The sequence below is a fragment of the Natrix helvetica genome, assembly GCF_964273705.1.
Source record: "Natrix helvetica genome assembly, chromosome: 2".
NCBI lineage: Eukaryota > Metazoa > Chordata > Lepidosauria > Squamata > Natricidae > Natrix > Natrix helvetica.
This window is the reverse complement of record NC_138552.1, coordinates 204,491,280-204,512,851: the sequence shown is the minus strand read 5'-3', so window position 1 is coordinate 204,512,851 and position 21,572 is coordinate 204,491,280. Positions and strand designations below refer to the sequence as shown.

The window sequence follows — 21,572 nt, the reverse complement described above, 5'->3', positions numbered from 1 at the left end:
AAAATACATTGCCAGACTATTTTTGAAAGGCAGCTCTGGTTGTACATGGGCACAAGATGGAAATGTTAATAACTTTCAAAAATTGATACAGATAAACACCTTGACAAACATATATCTAGAGCTGGAATTTTCAGGTTCATTTAAAATTATTAAGTTGCTAAAGATTCCCTAGCATAATATTGCATTACATCAGAACTTGTTAAAACAGTCTGGATGTATATTATTGCATATCCATGTATGATGTTTTTCTTTCCTTTGGTTATTATTTTTTAAGTCATACTACTATGCCATTAACTCAGTTTCTCTGCATAATGCATTTTTTCTTTGATACTTGGAAAAGACAACTTTTCTCATTATTAGTTTGAACTCATAGTACTGTTAAGCCTGTCATGATACAATCTGGTCCAGGAAAGCATGAGGGACATTTATTTATGGTCACAACTTTTCTGCTATACCCCAGATACGCTCGAGTTCACCTTGGTGGTTGGATGTGATTCAGTCAGCAATACAGTATGCAATAGATGAGGAGCTTGTACAGCGAGTACAAAATGATCTAACCAGTAATTACAAACAGCAAATGAATAAGCTCTTGATGGCAGATAAGTAAGTCACAAATAGAAAAAAATGTTGCTAAATTTCAACTTCTTCATTGCAATTATAACGTTGGTTATGGGAGAAGTCGTAATCATTTGCAATAAACTTGCAATATTAAGTGGATCTGTATGGTTTTACATTCATGCTGGGCAATCTTGACTGAGGGAGAGACGTAAGAAATTCTCATGATGGTTGTTAATGTGCAAATTGCATGAGCTGGCTTCTTCATGATACCACAAGGCCTACTCTAACTGTTTAAGACTTCCAGTGGGTCTGTTCAGGGTAGTTTGTCTGATAACTTATGTTATCTGTCCATAACCAATCAGAGGAGTAAATAGAATTAAAATAATTTAAATTAAATGGAAATAACTTTCTGTCCTGCCATAAAGATAGCAATTATTATGGAGTCAGTGTATATAGCTTTTTTCATAGCACCTCTCTTTTAAATTGATCTTCCCAACTTTCCTTTTTTTCTAGCTATATATGTTTGTGTGTGTTGTGTGTATGTGTAAAACCATTTTTATGTTCTGAAAATATAATGTGGAATCTATACATATCTTAAGTGCATCCCTAAAAATAACTTATTCTGGAGGTTGCTATTTTTTAAAAAAATCTATGTGATTATGACACCACCTTGAAAATAGCAAAAAAAAAAGGTTTATAAATTTTATTAATTGACTTTTACTTAGAATATGTTATAAAAGTGTAATGTTATTGGAGGATTTTTGAAATAGCTAATGAATTCCATTAAGTGGTTGTGTCTTTAAGTATAAATAATTTGAGGTAAAAGCACGTTTAAATAATTGTAGTCAAATGAGAATTGTGGTACATTGATAGTAAGATATACAAAGATTTTTGATTTTGTATAATCTAATATGAACTATAAGTAATGACTGGAAGAAATGCACGAAAGTTATTTGCAACCAATCGACACGCTTTCTTTCTAAGATGTAATGAAGGATGATTCTTTTTTTGTGTTTTTGTTTAATTAAAAAAAAAATTCAAAAAAGAAAAAAAGAAAATAGCACCCACCCATTTCAGATACATGACTGAATAAATCTGTTCCGAAAATAGCAGATTGTAACTAAAGCCCATCCATTTCAGATACATGTCTGAATAAATCTGTTCCGATATAATGTTCTAATCCTTGAATATCCATTTATCTCTTCCTAGATTTCGTGACTGCAGAGGACTGCAGTATCTTCTGACAACTCAAATGGAAGAAGTGAAGAAACTGCAGAAGCAAGTGAGAGAAGCTGTGAAAAATCTGGAAGGACCTCCTTCCAAAGCAGTTATTGAGGCTGCCACGATCTGCCATCTGCGGCCAGTTAGATTGCCGCTAAACAAGTAGGTGTAAAAAATATTGGCCAAATGATAGAGATTTCGTTCTGCTTTTCTTCTGTTTGTTCTGGTAAAATTGTCATGAGATTGTAATTGGCGTTATTGCTTTATGACAAAAAAATTCTGGTTGTTATACTGTGTGTTAACGAATTATTCAGTTAATTGATTAATTAACATAAGATACATAATTGATGTGCAGCTAACACAATGCATACATTTTTATCTTATTTGATTTATTTAGATAGAAAGACAGTTTTTTAATTGTCGAATTCTCATTAAAACTTCAAGGGAATTGATTTTGTATATTTCTGTTGAAGAAGCTCCCTTACTTAGCAGGAATCTTTGTTTACTGATCTTTTTGTAAAATTTGTATTTCCAGTTGTGTCTTTTGTAAAGCTGATGAATTGTTCACAGAATATGAATCAAAACTCTTTTCCCACACGTAAGTGCTTATTGCTTTCCTTTTTTTTCATTACACTTAATGACAAAATCAAGCATCCAAAAGTAATTATTAATAAAAAAAATTATAAAAAAGCCCTGTGTACTTTCTGAATTTTAGTGCTGCAAAAAATAAGATGCATTCTTTTTTTTTTTAGAAACTATTGTGCCTTTTATCCAGTTGTAGAGCTTAAATGAATTGCTTTCTGTCACTGTGCTTTTTGAAGAAGGGATTATATTTGGGTATGGTGGGTTTGTTTTTTCAAATAATGAGATCACATCATGTGTTCTCGTGCCCTTGTGGCACCTCTTTCCAGTTAAGAAAGTGTATTTTGTTTTGTTTTGCCAATATCTTTGTTTTTATTAAGATGTATGGAATCTTCAGCTATGATGACAGCTGTAATGTTTTTGCATTAAAGTGTAAAAGGCCAGATGGCGATCTTTGAAGAAATGATAGAAGATGAAGAAGGCCTGGTTGATGATCGTTTGCCTACCACCAGTAGAGGTCTCTGGGCAGCAAGTGAAACTGAGCGCTCCTTGAAAGCGATATTGTCTTTTGCCAAAGCTCATAGGCTAGATTCCAAGGCAATTGAAGAAGGCAACATCTTCTTGGAACTTTTTGAAGCGTGGAAAAAGGAATATAAGGTAGAACAAGACGAACAAATCTCGGCAAAATCTTAATATAAAAATAGTTGCCTGGTATCAGCCATGTGGGCAATTCGAGTATAACCTGAAACTAAATATTACTGTAAGTAAGCTGCAAGACGCAAGATGTAGATTCAGATTAACTTTATTACATAAGCCATTGCAAAACACTAAAAATGCTCGTAATATATTAAAAAAGTAATGAAATAATAGGCCGTTATATATTGTGAATGTAATCGGGTGTTAATTCATTAGGTCCTACCAAATTTTATTGATGGTAGAAAACTTTGCCACATTTAGAGAGATAGATATGTTCTCATCTGAGAGTAGGTATGCTAAACAATAAATCTAGTGTCTAGGAAAATATATTAATAGCAGGCATGTAAGGCAGAGATTGATGTCTATATATACTTGACTTTTTAAAATAATCCTATTGCTCATGCATCAGCTTGCTTTATCCAGTAAGAAATAGTTGTTTGGAATGGGAGGAATTTGTAAGGAAAGAATAGTTGTTTGGAATGTAAGGAATTTGAAATTGCTAGCATTAATCAGTATTAATAGTGGGGGGAAATTTCTTCATTTTTGGTTGTTTGAAAATACATAGGAGACTAAATGCTAAATATATTCATGATATATGTACAGTTATCTGTTTGATTTCCATGACACATGCTCTGTATTATTTAAGTGTAATTTATATCCTTAATTCCTGCATAATGTAACAGTATCATTTGAGATTAAGACATCAGGTAAAGTGTATTTCTTCCAGTAACACAATGCCAAAAATTTCATTATGGAATATTGAATGCTCCAAAAAGTTCACTAACTAATAATCTGAGTTATGAGTTATGTGCTAGATATCTTTAAGTAAGATGTAACTTGTCCCTAATTCATATTTACAAATGGGACATAATTGCTTGGATTACTTCTCTAGGTGTTGCAAGGTTGTATTAACATCAGTGTCCATGTATGTTAAGGAGATGTGTATCTGGGTGTGTGTGTTTATATATGCAAATATATATGCACATATATGAATATATTCAGGTAGAAATTACTGGAAGAGTTTTTTTTTGCATGGTTTTATTGTTTTCCTGTGTTCTTTAGAGATGGAGTTGCTTGTCATATAACACAGAGAGGGAAACCTAAGTTACTGCTCCTGTTATATTTTCTGTCCCTGTTATCATAGAATCTGTACAAATGCTATGTTTTATTGAAGACAACTTAAAAGAGTTTTTTTCCTGATCAAAACAATTGACCTTTCAGTTGCTTCATGAATACTGGATGGTCTTAAGAGACCATGTCTCTGCCATTGATGAACTTGCTATGGCCACCGAACGCCTCAGAATGCGTCATCCAGAAGAGGCGAAACCCAATCACCCTGTTCTTCACATAATTGAGCCACTTGAGGTGACGTATCTTTATACTTGAGAAGCTGGAATATTGCTTAATAAGGTGGATCAGTTTGTAAAGCATTGAGTTGGGGCTAACCTTATTCAACAGTGAGGGCACAAGTTGCTATTTAACTTTGAAAGATTGCTTCAGTGGATCTGAAGTGACATTTTAGTTCAAAACTGCATAGCCCTAATGATTAGCAGTCACTGAGGGGTATAATCTCAAACTATAAACCACTAACATTCAACACTGTTACAGGTATACCTCAAAGATATTTCAGGTTCTGTTCACTGCTTCCTCTAAGGTGCGCGGCTGTGCGCCCGCGCAGGTGGCAAGAAAACACCGTGCAGCATTTTCCAACTGCCACGCAGTGCTTTCTGCTGTCACAGGCACCGGAGGCTGGGGAGGTCCTTTGCAGACGGCTAGAACTGGCCGCCCGCAAAGGACCTCCCCGGACTTGTTTTGGTGAGCGCGGGGCGACTAATGCCAGGAAAGCAAGCCCGGGGAGGAGGTCCTTTGTGGGTGGCCAATCCTAGCTGCTTGCACCCGGCGCTGCAGCTAAAGTAAAGCCCCTGCCGCTACCGGAATATCTGCTGCCGCCTCCTCCTCCTCTAACAGCACCTGACGCTGCGGCAGAGGTGAAGCCGCCAAAGCTCCCGCCAGCGCCCCCGCCCATGGCAGCGTCGCCTCCCCCTCCGTTTGGAGCACCTGAGCTGGGCCCTGCGTTACCCTGCCCCCTCCTCCTCTGCTGTGCTTTTGAGGAGCCATGAGGCCGCGGGAGCCAGTAGGAAGGTGGCGGGGGGGCAGGAGCAGGGGGAAAAGGCCTCATGGCTTCTCAAAAGCACAGCGGCAGCGGAGAAGGCAGCAGGGGTAACGCAGTGCTCCGAGTGGAGGGGGGCGCCAGCAGGAGCTTTGGTGGCTTCACTCCAAATGTAGTAGTGCTGTTGGAGGAGGAGGAAGAGGAGGCAGCTGTTATTCTGGTGGCGGCAAGGGCTTGTCGGCTTCTTCAGCAGCAGCCCTGCCCCCTGTGAAAAAAGCCGAAGATGGATCCACGCAGATGACGTCGCCGCAACATGACTGGAGGAGGAATTCTGGGAGTTGGAAGTCCACAAGTCTTCAAGCTGTCAGGTTTGAAGATCCTGGTTTTTTTTTTTCTAAAGGGTTAGGGGTGCAAAGGGTCTTGCAACTTGACAGCTTTAAGACTTGCATGCTTCAATGCCAGAGTTCCTGAGCCAACATGACTGGAGGAGGAATTCTGGGAGTTGAAGTCCACAAGTCTTCAAGCTGTCAGGTTTGAAGATCCTGGGTTTTTTTTTTCTAAAGGGTTAGGGGTGCAAAGGGTCTTGCAACTTGACAGCTTTAAGACTTGCACACTTCAATGCCAGAGTTCCTGAGCCAACATGACTGGAGGAGGAATTCTGGGAGTTGAAGTCCACAAGTCTTCAAGCTGTCAGGTTTGAAGATCCTGGGTTTTTTTTTTCTAAAGGGTTAGGGGTGCAAAGGGTCTTGCAACTTGACAGCTTTAAGACTTGCACACTTCAATGCCAGAGTTCCTGAGCCAACATGACTGGAGGAGGAATTCTGGGAGTTGAAGTCCACAAGTCTTCAAGCTGTCAGGTTTGAAGACCCCTGGGGTTTTTTTTCCTAAAGAGTTAGGGGTGCAAGGGTCTTGTAACTTGACAGTTTTAAGACTTGCGTGCTTCAAATGCCAGAGTTCCTGAGCAAACATTTTGGTTGCTAAGCAGGAGCGTTGTTAAGTGATACTGACATTATATAACACTTTTAATTAAGCGAGTACCTTGAAGAAACATAACTTTGAGTTTCAAATAATACTGATTTCGTTGTTGTCTTAGGTGACATTTGTGAAAAAAATTCAGGTGCTCAGGCATAAAAATGTGCCGCTCAAACACTATACTTTTCTGCTCACACTGAAAAAAAATTAGAGGGATAATTGGTTCTGTTTCAGACCATTGCAATAGAGTGAGTCATGACTTTTTTGGCTCCCCATTGTGTATAAATGGGGACGTTTACACTAAACTGTAGTCTATTAAGTGTGCATTAATATTATGTCTAAAAAAGTACATACCTTAATTAAAAATGCTGTATTGGTTTAAAAAAATGATAATCATCATCTCAGCCTTCAGTCATAATCATTTTGCTGTTAAAGAGTCTTGTAAAAAAACACATCTGCAAAGTGCAATAAAATGAAATATGCCTGTATGTATTAACATTTTTTTACAAAATCTCGCATTATAATGTTGAAAGTCATATGCTTCATATTTGTTTGTATATAGCAGATAGGTTGCTCATCGGCCTTCGTGGGTCTTCAAAGTTGTTTACAATAAAAACACCATAAAATAGTTCAAAATTAAATCAGTTTTAAACTAAAACAGGAGGAGCAATAGTAAGACAATCATGTCATATAATGTACGTCAACACTCTTCTATCCATCTGAACTTCCTGTTTGAGGCAATTGATGGTAGTTGAAGGACAGAATAGTTTTAAACAAAACAGATATTTCTTAATTAGTGGTAATGCTAGAGAAGATAACATTCTACAAAGTTTTTTCACAATGTAATAGGAGATTTTTCAAAACAAACTTGGTTTCTAGGTGGAACAAAATAGAGTGAAACTTTTGAATGACAAAGCAGTTGCCAAATCACAGCTCCAGAAGAAACTAGGCCAGCTACTCTACCTCAATAATTTGGAAAAGGTAAGATTGAACTTTCCTGGGCTTACGTTATATTATTGCCTAATCCTTTGGAACTCCTTCCCCTGCCAGTGTGTCCAGATGCATTGGGTTTTATATTTAGTTGGTATGATCCTATACCTATGATGGCGAACCTATGGCACGCATGCCACCTGTGGAGTCATATTTGCCGGCACGTGAACTGTCAGCCCCAGTGTGCTTGCACATGCCAGCCAGCTGATTTTCTGCCTTCCAGAGGGCCAAGGGAGGACATTTTCACCCTCCCCAAGTTTCAGGAAAGCCTCCGGATTTCTTCTGGTTGGCCCATTGGGCCCATTTTTCGCCCTCCCCAGGCTCCGGAGGCTTTCCTGGAGCCTGGGGAGGGCCAAAACTCCCCCCGCGCGGTGGTGGTGGTGGTGGTCGTGCAGGCATGCACAGGTGGGGAGTGATTGCATTGTGGGTGTAGGTCACATGGGCACATGCTATCATGCGCACACGCACAATTTTGGAATGCATTTACAAAAAGGTTCACCATCACTGTCCTATACAGTTTATGGCCATAAACTAATCAAAGACCAATAGAATGGGAATGCATGAGGGTAGGAGAAATTATTTTGAAGATAGGATTTTCTCTTGAGGTCTATTTCATGGATTTAAAATTTTTTAAATATAGTGTCTGCTAGCTGTTTTTAAACAGCACAAAAGCATTGCTTACAATTGTGAATTCACTAGGATCGTGCCAGCGAATTCCAGCTTGCCTGAAATTAGCAATAATAACTGCTACTAGCGTTTATTTCAAGTTTGCATTGCCTTTCAGAGTTGTCATCTAGTTTAAGCCTTGATAATTAGTGATCTTCAATATTTCTTGTTTTGCTAACTAGAAAAACAAATCTAATTATCTATTAGTATCTATTTGAACCATCTTTAATAATATATAAAAGAATGATTGTAGCAAAAGAAAGCAAAGGTAGCACCAATATTAATAGGAGCTTTGGGTGCAATGCCAAAACAATTGGAGCCCCACTTGAACACAACAGGCATTAACAAATTCACCATCAGTCAGTTGCAAAAGGCAGGTTTACTTGGAACAGGTTAATTGTGCAACGTATCTGTAACATCATCAAATATCCACATCTGGGCATCCCAGATGCTTGGGGGAAGGACTTGATAGATGAATAGAAATGCCAAATTTAATCTGAACATCTGCCTTGTGCATCAACCCATAATTGTAATTGTATATTACAATTCAATTTTTTATAAGTACAGAATAAAATTAAAACATTAAAATAAAATAGAACAGAACAAGACATTATAGTATATTGCAATTAATGTGGACTCAGCAATGGATGGCCAGTCTGCCTAATTTTTCAGACACTATAATAGCTACATTACAGTTTAGCTATATTACAATTGAGTTATAAAATCCAGACACTTAAGAAAAGATGCACATATTTGGTTTTATTTATTTATTTTATCAAATTTCAAGGTCATCTGACATCTTGATGACTAGACAGCTTATAAATAAAAGCAATACATATAAGAAAGAACATAAACAACAATAAGAACATACCAACTATAAACCAGCTATAGTGGAAGAGGGCTCCACAATCATTGTGTCTCCAATTGTCCCTTTTAGCAACATTCCAGAGAGCAGGTATTACAACACAGTAGGCATACTTCCAAGGTCCCATAAAGTGGCATTGTTTAAGTGCATGCATCATTTTGAGTATACCAGGTAGGCAGCGATGAGATACATAATATTGGTTCTTGCTCAACAGACACTTGAATTAAGGTGAATTTAAAAACACTTTCTGGCTAAATTCAAAGAGGTATAGTTTCATTAAATTACCTTTCATATCAGCTCTGAAACATATTTATAAGGTCATCATGCTGACTCTGAAATTGGCCACTGTATTTTTCATACTGTAATTTTCAAGCTGTACTCCTATGAAATCTTTTCTATCACTTTGCATTCCATTTTTAGTTCTATTTATATATCTTTGGATCCATCTATTTTTCTGAGAAATGTGTCATATTTGATTATTGTGAAATAACATATTTGATTAATAAAAATGAATAGTGTTAACATCAAATTACTTAATTATTTTAAGAAGAAAATAATCATTTTTTTACTTTCGCTGTAAAAATGCTTTTCTTTAATGTTCACATAGTCTCAAGATAAAACAACTGGAGGAGTTAATCCAGAGCCCTGCCCAATTTGTGCACGGCAGTTGGGAAAACAGGTAAAATTCTCCACCATGGCTTTTTAGTAGATAATTTAGTTCATTATTGGCATATGTGAAATAATTTCCTTCATCAACAATAAAAAGCTGTTGTCCTTCGAAATAATCCTATATGATTATAGTTCTGTATTTATTTTTTTAAATGTATTTTGTTGGACCATGTAGCTGCCAAACATAGAATGTTTATGCAAAATGTTGCATCATGACATTCTCAAGTATTATAATTTTAATTCAGAAATATATTTATGCTTCTATATCTGTCTCTTAAAATTCTGAAAATGACGATTGAAGTATATGGCGCTACCTGATGAAACACCAGGCCGCTGAGCAGATATCATAGGCATTCATAAAATTTCAGTATTATATAAAAGTTTTTTTGTCTTTTTTATAAATATTAAAAGTTGATGTCAACATAAGTAGCTTTTTGCAAAACAACATAATTAGCTGTTTGTTTCTTCTAATAGTTGCACATTTTACAAGCAAAAGAAACCTTGGCTATAGTTTTTCAAACTTTTCTGAATATTGTAGCTAAATTCCAGTTTCTAATACGATAGAAAAAGAAGACTTCTACAGACAATGCATGAGTTGCATTTAAATAAATTTAATTTAAAATTTCATGAAATAAAAGCAAAATTATATTTTTCCCTGAAAGTTAATTTTTGAGCCTTCATGTCATTCTGACACTAGGTGTCCACCCTGTCCTCCAAATGAAAAAACCTCTCAGAAGTTTGATTTTTTTCCTTTTCTTTGTGGTGTTTAGATGTTTATGTGCATGGTACACATTTCTCTGTTACTCGTCCCATCCTACTTTTATATGACCATACTGAAAAATAAATGTATTTGCTTATTTAGTATTTAGCTTTTAGTTATTAAACATATGCCATGCATCTTGCTATCTGAAGCAACTCTTGGCAGCTTATGTAAAACATATAGTATTTTTTACTATAGTAATATAGAGAAAAATTAGAAATATAAAACAATTATCAATATAAAAACAGATTAAAATTACAAAATATTAAATACAAACTAAATATCATGATTATCATTAAATATCATGGAGCAATCAAAGAAATCCAGGTCGTGTATTTCAGTCATTTGCAAGATTTCATTATTTTTAATGTGGTACTTAAATCTGAGTGAAAAAACTATCATTAGGCACCTAAGCACCTACCTGTTCAGGCTAGCTGGTTAATTTAAAAATCTCATATTTATGCATCTTTTCACTTTTTAAAAACAACAACTCAGTAGTCCTTTTTTAGTTTTCTTGTTGGTTTATATGAATAACAAGTACGTATTTTCTTATTTTTCTCCATCTAGTGGGCAGTGTTGACATGTGGACATTGTTTCTGCAATGAATGCATAGCTATTATTATAGAACAATACAGTGTTGGCACCCGCAGAAGTTCAATCAAGTGTGCCATCTGCAGGCAAACAACTTCTCATAAAGAAATCTCCTATGTCTTCACAGCAGAGACCTCAAACCAGGACGATGATATACCTGTGAAGGTAGATTCGATGCAAATTATTGATGATTTCATTAAGAAAAATTAACATTTTATTTATTTGGAAGTCGGTTTCGTGGAATTAGTAGTTTACACAACATTTTTGTGTCAAAATATATGTTATCCAGAGACAGTTCTCTGGCCTTCCAAATGGCAAGTCATTTCATAGGATGAAATTCATTTATTTATTGTAATTCATTAAGTTATTCTAGTGCTTAATTTTGGCATCCAGAGTAACTGGACATGTCAATTGGCTGGATCATGTTCATGGGAACAGTTTCATAATAACTTGAATCTCAGGTCATATGTTTGGGTGTACATGAATTGATATGCTATAAACAGTATTGTAAAACACATAATACATAATGTTACTTTGCAATTTTGGTATGATCTGTACTGAATAAATGAAAACTAATTTTCATTTTCTTTCTCTTGAAAGGGAAGCCACTCAACTAAAGTGGAAGCTGTGGTCCGAACTTTAAAGAAAATTCAATTTAAAGATCCAGGGGCAAAAGCTCTAGTTTTCTCAACGGTATTTCTAACATTTTAAAATTATAAGAGATTAGTTTGTAAATGTGTTATTCAACAGGGTTCTGGAGTATTAATAAATGAAATGAGAATTGATTGAAGCTAAATTTGATGAGCATTGACAATTGTATATTTGGCTGTACTGCTACTTTATTTTTGAAGAAAGCTCCCATATCTCAGTGGCACAGTGGTTAGAGTGCAGTACTGCAGACTACTTTTGCTGCCTGCAATTTTCGGGTTCAAACTCACCAGACTGGTTGACTCAGCCCTTCATCCTTCCGAAGTGGGTAAAATGAGGACCCAATTTGTTGGGGACAATATGCTGACTATGTAAAAGGCTTAGAGAAAGCTGTAAAGCACTGTAAAGCGGTATATAAGTCTAAGTGCTATTACTATTGCTATCTAGTACAACTATCCATCTTATTTGTAGTATGTAAACAACTTTCTTTTATATTTTGCAGTGGCAAGATGTGCTTGATATTATCGCAAAAGCTTTGCATGATAATAACATGGACTTTGCTCAAATCAATGGAATTCACAAATTTCAGGTATTGATTTCATTATTGTTATGTTTTCTTTTTCCCCCTCTTAATACTAATATAGTAAGGATAACAGACATTTGTACTAAAGTAATTCATATTTGAACTGGTGAAATTAATTTAGTTTCTAAAATAACTATAACACTGCAAATTAAAGGGAAAAAAGAAAGATAAATAAGATATTAGGTTGTACTGAAAAGTGGTGAATTTATATTTGTTCTCTCCCCACATCCAACTTTGCTGAAATGGTACAACAATATTTTTGTCTTCCAGGAAAACCTCTCTGCATTTAAATATGACCCCAAGATCAACATACTGCTTTTGCCTCTCCATACTGGTTCTAATGGTCTAAACATAATTGAAGCAACCCAGGTACTGCTGGTTGAGCCCATATTGAATCCAGCACATGAATTACAGGCCATTGGCAGAGTGCATCGTATTGGGCAAACAAAGTATGTTCTAAAATCTGATTTTAGATTTCATAATGGATATTATGCAATTATTTTGCATTGTATAAGTTGCAATTTCTGGATTCCATCTTTTTTACCTTAAGTAGTTTAACATTAACATGAATGTATGGAGACTATCTAAGGTATTAAAGCCGTTTTAATATTAAGGCACCAAAGTAAAAAGCAGGAGACTATGAGTTCAAGTTCTGTCTTAGTCATGAAAGCCATTTGGGCAACTTTGAGCCAGCCACTCTCTCACAATCCCACCCATCTCACAGGCTTGTTTTGGTGGGGAAAATAGGAGGAGGAAGGTGTGTTGAATATGTTTGCCTCCTTGAGTTATTTGTAAAAATAATAAAAGCAGGATAAAAATAAATGAATAAAAATTAACAAAATTATCAGTCTATAGATCCTTCAAATATAGTTGTTTTTATCTTCCAACATTCACACAGTGACCATGCTTTCTGGTGAATTCTGGAAATTAATGTCTACACGCTTGGAAGACATCTAAGCTATGGAAGTCTGATTTAGAATATCATCTTAACTTAAATAAATATATTTAGTTTGCACTTGTTTGTGCTTATGGGTATTTCTCCTTCATGAAATGTGAAGGAAAACAATATCTTTGATTGACCTAGAAAAATACTATTCTTTTCCAGTTGGCAGGTACTGTAACTACAATTGGCTATGTCTTTGGTTTGTTAATTTAATTAATGGAACAAAATACATTGAAAATAGGTCTGGTGCTTTTTTTTAAACAGCCCTTCCCTTTAATATAATGACTATTTCCTGTATATCATTTTTCTAAAAATATAAATATAATTGAAACTAGTTAATGTAATCTGTTCTTAAAATATGACTATTAAAACCATTAATTAAAAGAGTTAAGATTATAAACCCTCTTCTAGTAAATAAAGCCTTTGGAGCTCAGTAAAATTTACTTCTGAGAAATATTGTATAATCATTTTGTTAATGTTTTGTTTTCAAAATGCAGACCTACCATTGTTCATAGATTCTTGATTAAAGCAACAATAGAAGAACGTATGCAGACAATGATGAAAACTGTAGAAAGGAGGTAGGTAAAAGTTGATAGCCAAATTGTTATTCAAATGTGTAAGTGAGCCACCTAATATGTAAAATCATGTAACTGCAACTCTATAAACATATATATAGAAATAAGTTCCATGGAATTAAACAGGAATGGAGATGTAGAATTATATCAGGAATTAGAATTATGATGAAACAAGAGAGAGGCATTGTCCAAGAACTCTCAATAACAGGCATTTTCAAATTGTGAACATTCTTATTGCAAAAAGAATCTGAAGTATAATAAAAGCTTTCTTCAGTGAAAATGTCTCAGATTAATATAGCAAATAAGAACTGGACTTTGCTATATCTAATGATTGTGAAAGTCCATAGGAATTACCTTTGTTTTTATTTTGAACTCTCAAGCTACTACAACTGAATCAATTCCTGAAACTGATCTTGGAGGCTAACTTTCCAAACCAAAATAATTTACCTCTTAAATCAATTATTCCATTTTTATTAGCCAAATTCCCAAGAATCACACAAGGTTCTATGCATAGGAAGTCTATATAAATCATTACAGGTTCATTGGTTATTTATTTATGGTGATTGATTATTAGGATATCTTTTTGATCCCTCACAAATATATTTTTCTGCTTTTAAAATACTAAGGAATGATATTTGGTTATTGTATGGCTTATGTAACATGGTGTAATCAAATCTCAATGTCTATGGAGATTCTCAGTCATCTAAATCATGGATGTCTCAAAGGTGCTTTTTCAAGAGGCAACTAGGCTTCTTTGTTTTTCTTCTTTTCTTTGAAGATGTTTTGCTTCTCATCCAATAAGCTTCTTCAGCTCTGACTGGATGGTGAGGAATGGAAGGAATATAAATCCTTCCATTGCCCACTATCCAGTCAGATCTGAAGAAGCTTCTTGGATGAGAAGTGAAATGTCTTCAAAGAAAAACAAGAAAGTCCAGTTGTCTCTTGAAAAAGCACAGTTGGGACAATCAAATATCAACCTTTTTATTTTATAATTTTACTTAAAAATTAGATAAAATGGGATTGGAAAAGAGTTTACCATTTCAAACCTAAATAACATCGTAAACTATCTTATAAAATATTTAAAATTATCAGCCACAATTTTGTAGTCCTTTGAAATGAAGTGCTGTTTTTGATAACCTGCCTTTTCCTCTGTGATCATTATAAAATAAACCTCTAGTGCAGAGCTATGAGTGTACTGTTTGTTTCTCAATCTTCTTGATTTGTTCTCTTCCTCTTTCTTGTTTTGTTTCCAAAGTCATTCCAATTCTTCTCTGAAACAGTCGGAGGCCTCTGTGTTAACTGTAGCCGATTTGGCAGATCTTTTCTCAGAAGAAACTGAAGAACTCGAATGAAATAATCTATTTCAAACTTACCGAAGTTGGAAGGGGTCCATGACTTATCTAAGAGACAAGATAATATGAGCTAACTGTCAGAAAATCTGATAGCTGTCACAAACTACTCATTCATTTTAGGATGAAAATATGAGTAAAAAATTTAAGTTCTGTGATCGTGAAATTCTTCAACATATTATTTTGGTTAATCAGAATGCACTTTATTTAGAAATTAATAAACTATGACTTTGTACTTCCAAAGAACCTAAGAACCGTAATCCATCTTGAATTGGGGGGGGGGGGGAGTTAATTCCATGTCATTTGTTACATCAGAAAATATATTTCAAAGCAGTGGGAGCAAATAGATGGCATCATTGCTTAGATGCTTATGAGTTTTACTTAAAATTTCTGATCTAAGATTGTTAAATAAGAGGAACGTATTGTTTGCTTCATCAACATTTTGACTAAACATTGAAGAAATAATTCTTATGGTAAGGATATTGTTTTCATTTTATTTTTTACGGTTAATTATTAAAATAGGTTTCAAAATAAGCTGTTACCTTTTTGAAGGAACTTCTAGTGGTGCTCCCATGATATCATGCAAGTAACAGTATCATTTATCCTTAATCTGCTAATCTTTAGATACCATTTTAATTTTTATATTACAATAATATTTATGCTATGGTATTCCAATTTAATTTTTTCTTGTTCTTAGGTTTGCTGTTAATGTGCTCTTTGTAAATTAATGTCTTTTGTATGATCTTTGTCTTAAAATGATAGCTAGACATATCTGTTTAGATATGTTCACATTTTTAAAGATTCTTACATTTGTATTGTTTTGTTTAAAATTTGAGTATTTGTATTCTGTTAAAAATGACAATGCTTCCTCTTGCATTCACTTTGATACGATTGTAAGCAAAGAATGACAAACTTGCAAATTACTAGTTTTATTGTGTTACTCATTCAGTTTTACTAGTAAATTTTACTATTAGCCATTAATAGTAGACATAAAAAGACAAATGTATCCAAACAGAGAAGAATTTAATGATAATAAAACTAAACTCATTGAGATTTCATATGAATGTTTTAGAAAGTATCTGTGTAGAATACTCTTACAAAATCGACAATTATAAAGACAAGGGTGCAGATTGAAAGTAAAATTTGAAAGCTGAAAGTTTCATTGTGGATGTTTTATGTTGCCAAGATTCGTTCCTGAGCATTGCCTCCAACCATGCTTTGTATTTATTATGTATTACTAACTTGGAGGCCTCTTTCCAGGCAGAAAAATAATAATAATAATAATAATAATAATTTTATTTGATTAGCCGCAACCCTCTCCCGAAGGACTCGGGGCGGCGTACAATCAAGCTGATAAAAAATACACATAAGACAAACATATATACAAAAACAGAGACATATACATATGTGCATGGAGGAGGATGGACTTAAGTGAAAGACAGTTAAAAAACACAATTTAAAATCCCCTAATAAAATTACCAAATTAAAAAACCCATCAGGAGCGTTACTAAGTTATGGTCGAGCCAGGCCAGCTATTTGGAAAATAATAAATATTTTTGAGTAAAAGAAATAGTACACACATATGCTGGTACATATGGGATATCAAGTTCAGTCCCATTTTTTTTACAAGTTTATCTATTCAGGCCCAGTGTGTTAGTGGTTATACCCATTGGTTCAATGACCATTTCAAGTTATAACAGTGCTGAAAAAGATGGACTTACAACTAATCCTTGAAGTTCCAGTCATTGCTGTACCCCTGCAGTCATGTGATCATGGTCCAGGTGCTTGGTAATTCACCTATATTTACTGCCCTGCATAGCATACCTTCATTTTTTACCTGGCTACCCTCCATTGGGCTTGCCAGTGCCAGCTAGCCTCAAGTCCTACAAAGAATGGACTTTATTGGCCATGTGCAAGGCCTCGCTGCCACCTCTCCCTCTGGCCATCCTGGAATTCCTTAACCAAGTACCTACCAGGCATCCTGGCCATGCTTGTGGGAGGCACTGTGGAAATGTCCCAGCCTCACTAACCAGCAGGAGGATTGCCCCAACTGGCATTGGTACATGCTACGGTACAGACGGCTTGGGGCTATGGACCTTTCCCTTCCAGCAGGATGGCAGCATTTACCCACACTCCCTAAAGTCTGCCCTCCTGTAGCTCTCACCTGCTGGACTGTTTCCCTGGGTCTCCCGCCTCTTTCCATGTTGCAGCCATATGAACTCAGTTAATGACCTGCATGATCCTGGTGTTAACGATTGCAACCAGGCCTTCCATGATTACCATTGCTAAGTGATGCAGTCACATGACATTCTGCTTTACTACTGCATTGCTTAGCAACAGAAATTCTAGTCCCAACTGCCATCATAACCCAAGGACAATCTGTATGAATCTAAGACCTAGACATGACAGCAAAAGGTTGTTGCATCTTTATACCCTTAGGATTCTTTGAATGGGGAAGGCTGGTCCCCCATCCCCCTTTTATGCAGAAAATGGACAGTGTGATGTATAGACATTGAGAACAGCCAAATCAGAGGTGGTCTTCAGCAGGTTCTGACCAGTTTTGGAGAACTGGTAGTGGAAATTTTGAGTAGTTTGGAGAACCGGTAAATATCACCTCTGACTTATCCTGCCCCCATCTAGTCTCTGCCTCCCGAGTCCCAGCTGATCTGGAAAAATGGGGATTTTGCAGTAACCTTCCCCTGGAGTGGGGAGGGAATGGAGATTTTACAGGACTTGACAGGAAGACAAAAAATAAATGGCAAATCTGAGTTATCCCACGATGCCAATAATTGAATCTTCCTATTTTTGGAAACATTTTCTGGGACTTGATGGGAACTGCCCTTGGTTTAGGGCTGGATTAGACATTCCCTGGGATTTAGTGGCTTGACAGTGTGTCCTTGGTTGCTAGAGCTACAGTTTGTTCTTGGATGGTATGTAAACACAATTTTACTACAACTAACTTTTCAGCTGCTCACTTTTAATTATTGTAAAGTTTTTAAATTACCAGTTTAATTTTTTAAAGAAAACATTTTAACATCTAGAAGAGGTAACGTGCCAAAACCTGGAAATAACAGAAGCTTTCTCCATCAAACAAGCACTATTTATGTGTTTCTCATTTATCTTAACTACAAGCTAGCTAGGTCAGTTGTGACAAAAGTTTCTACCATTTCAGGCAATCTGAAGACTTGGCTAGCAAAGCATCCCTCTCAGTAGAACCAGCCTTTTTCTTCCTTTTTTGGTTGCCTGGAACATAAAAGTTGTTTACAAGAATTGTCATGTACTATTAACAGAAGCTAAAGAAATACCATACTAGAGTGAGGGGGCAGGGATGGGTGAGACAAGGATATAACTTTTTTTCTCTTACTTGCTCAATTTGAGAAAACGAGCAGATGATCACACTCCATAAACTGGCTGTTACGACAACTGCATTTTAGAATTAAAATTGTAGAAAAACTGAAATACTTTTGAGAAAAATATTTAGCACAGACACACATACGCACAAAATCAAATAATTTCTGTCCTGCATTTCTACTGTGCTTCAGTCCAGTAGATAATGTCAGCTGGCTGTTTCATCTTGGTTTTATGGGAAATGCCTATAGACAAGACCAGTATAAAGTACTACAGAAATTCAACAGGTCTTGTGTTGTTTAAACAATGAAATATAATTATTATTTGTCCAAATTAAATTCTATCTTATTAAGATCATTTCAAGAGATAGAGAAGTTTGGTAATATATTTTTCTTTATATTTTTGTTTGGTATTCAAACAAAACACTCAATTCAAACACCTCAAATGTGTTTGAAGTTGGGATATCAGCAGAAGTAGAAATAGGGATTTGTTTACTTATAGATTCTGTAAGCAGAAAGAATTTTGAAAAATCTCTTCCTCCCTCCCTCCCTCCCTCTCCTTCCCTCCCTCCCTCTGCCCTCCCTCTCTTTCCTTGTGCTTAGTATTCTAGAAAGAACATTTCTTGCCACAAATGCATTCTAGAATTCTTCATTTCAGCATTAGTCTAGTTTTATTTTACTTTACACACACATACCATCCCCCATACAAAACCAACCAGATAGTCAAAATCTTATATTGCAGCTTTTTTTCTCCAAAAAAGACTGGGCTATACTTTCCCGTGCCAATATTTTTACCTTGCAATTAGATCATCCTCATTAGCCCAGCCTCTTATGTCCTATCTCAGACCTTTTAAAATGCCTACCATGTCTGCTTAGAGAATTCTAATTTTATTAAGGCATGCTTTTTATGAAGACTGTTCTTTAGCAAGACTGCTTATAACCTTCAGTCTGCACTCAGAATCAGTTTGCTAATTAGGGCAGAAAGCAGTTCAATTTTCACTTGTGCCATCATCTGAATAACAGCTCATTTTTTTCTATTTTTTTTTAAAGTGGCAGAATTAGTGAGATTTTTAAAAACAATTTCTTATTGACGTTTATTTTATTTTCCTATGTCTCCCTCCTGGTCATCAGTGCATGCGTCTTTTATATTTCAATGCCAAAATCTCATCTTCCACAAGATAGAAATGTGATAGTTCAGATTAGCTATTTCTTTTGATAATTTGTGTGTGTGTGTGTGTGTGTTTTCCATTGGAAGTGGTAACATCTTTTTTTTAAAAGACATGTAAAAGGCTAATGATGCTGTAGAGAATATAAATTACACTTTCAAGCTAATGGCTTAGTGACATTCAAGAGAATTTAGTATGTAAGAACTTAACTGATTTAGATTCCATGAAGCTACCAGTAAAGAAAAAAATCAAAGTACATTAACATTATTTCAGCCTGATAAATCTACTCCTTTTGAAATAAGAACCAGTTTGGCCTAGGGTCTAGGGTTTAAGGCATCAGGCTACAAACTGGGTGGCTCTGATTTCTAGTCCAGCTTTCAATCATAGGATTGAAAGCTGGCTGGCTGACTTTGGACCAGTCACACACTCTGTCAGCTCAAGCCACCTCACAGGGTTGTTCTTGTGAAGAAAATAGGAGGAGGAAGGAGTTTAGATATGTTTGCCGCCTTGAGTTGTAAGTATACTTTTTTGGGGGAAATTTTTTTATTGTTTTAATTAAACAAAAACACAAAAAAGGAATCATCCTTCATTACATCTTGTAGAGAGTGTGTCGATTGGTTACAAATAAATTCCATGGGTTTCTTCCACAATCATTACTTATACTTCATATTGAATTGTACATTTTAAATCAAAAATCTTGATGTATTTTACTATCAATGTACCACAATTCTCATTTAACTATAATTATTTAAACGTGCTTTTATCTGAAATCATGTGTGTTTAAAGACACAACCACTTACTGGCATTCATTAGCAATTTCAATAAACCTCCAATAACATTACACCTTTATAACATATTCTGGAAAAAAAATCAATTAATAAAATATCTAAGCATTCCCCCCCTTCTTTTCCCCACTCATCTCACTAGAGCTTGTATCCAATTTGCTTTTACCAATACCATCACATGTATATATCATTAAACATTATCCATTAACATTTCCTTGGTATTGTTGTAGTTAGTTAAAAAAATATTTACTATTTATATCACATCTCCTTTTGTCAGACCAAAAGAAATTACACATTTATAACAAGATCTAAACAAAAATTTGTTAATAAAATTTATAGCTCTTTTCCCAAGTCCCAATTTACAATTTATATCCAAGTTATTTTTACTAGTTAAGGTTATCATTTCATTGTTAACATAGTTAATTATTTGTTAACGAAAAACATTTAATAACAATCTAAAGCAATTTACAAAGTACTAAACTTCCCACTTATTAATCACCAAATTGGCTAAAAATTATTTACTATTTATATCACATCTCCTCTCATCAGACCCAAAAGAAATTACACATTTATAACGAGATCTAAACAAAAATTTGTTAATAAAATTTATAAGTCTTTTTCCCAGGTCCCAATTTGCAATTTATATCCAAGTTGCTTTTACTAGTTAAGGTTATAATTTCATTATTATTATTGTAGTTAATTACTTGTTAACAAACATTTAATAATCTAAAACAATCTACAAAATACGAAAATTCCTTATTAATCACCAAAAATTAACTAAATTTTTTATCATCAACTTTCATTATCAACCTGTATCTTTCCAGTAACAAAACAGTCTTATCACTTTTGCCAGTTGTTGTGTCAGTTCTCTTTTTAACCCCTTTATAAAGTTTTTATAAACTTCTCTCCGCACTTTGTTGCTTAAAAGATCTCTCAGATAATCTCGTTGCCCTTGAACCGGTATTAAAATTAGCTTATCTTTGGTTATCAGACGTGTTTCTGAAAAGGTTTCTCTTCTTAACTCCATCATCATCAGCCTTTTTTTTCTCGTGTATCTTGAAAACAGGGATAAAGCTCCAGATTGTCAAATTCACTTTTCCATATTCCCTTCTTTCCACTTTCACCCATGTTTGCTCCATTAATAGGTTCATCTGTTGCCTTATCTTTATCTTCTATATCTTGATTCTCTTCTTTAATTTTTGGGGCTCCAACCCCTTCATCTTTTGCTGTGAGAAACAATAGACTATCCAACTTCTCAAATCTCCCAAATCCATCCAATGTCAGCGTTCGAAGTATCATGCAGAATTAAATCAGAATACAAGGCAAAACTTTCCTTAAAGTTCCAATTTAATAAGTCAGACATCTTAGCACATCTGTGGAATTCCAACTCTGATTTGCTTCCTGGAATTCCACCCAGTTGAAAGTTCATAATCTTATGCCCACTCCCATAAATCCATCACATGGTCCAATCTTCTTCTTCCACGCTGGCATCTCCA

The 21,572-nt window shown here is 35.1% G+C and overlaps 1 protein-coding gene across 1 annotated transcript in view; it reads left to right on the top strand.

Moving 5' to 3' along the window:
• The window catches only part of SHPRH (SNF2 histone linker PHD RING helicase), a 58,769-nt gene extending 42,933 nt beyond the window's left edge, over positions 1-15,836 (top strand). The window contains exons 18-30 of the mRNA XM_081942981.1: positions 461-603; positions 1,768-1,941; positions 2,315-2,377; positions 2,793-3,018; positions 4,279-4,422; positions 7,019-7,120; positions 9,268-9,339; positions 10,657-10,845; positions 11,281-11,373; positions 11,831-11,917; positions 12,182-12,360; positions 13,352-13,432; positions 14,685-15,836. Coding sequence (XP_081799107.1) covers positions 461-603; positions 1,768-1,941; positions 2,315-2,377; positions 2,793-3,018; positions 4,279-4,422; positions 7,019-7,120; positions 9,268-9,339; positions 10,657-10,845; positions 11,281-11,373; positions 11,831-11,917; positions 12,182-12,360; positions 13,352-13,432; positions 14,685-14,781 — 1,650 coding nt within the window. The 3' untranslated portion in view covers positions 14,782-15,836. The remainder of the gene's footprint in view (positions 1-460; positions 604-1,767; positions 1,942-2,314; positions 2,378-2,792; positions 3,019-4,278; positions 4,423-7,018; positions 7,121-9,267; positions 9,340-10,656; positions 10,846-11,280; positions 11,374-11,830; positions 11,918-12,181; positions 12,361-13,351; positions 13,433-14,684) is intronic.
• The last annotated feature ends 5,736 nt before the right edge of the window (positions 15,837-21,572 follow it).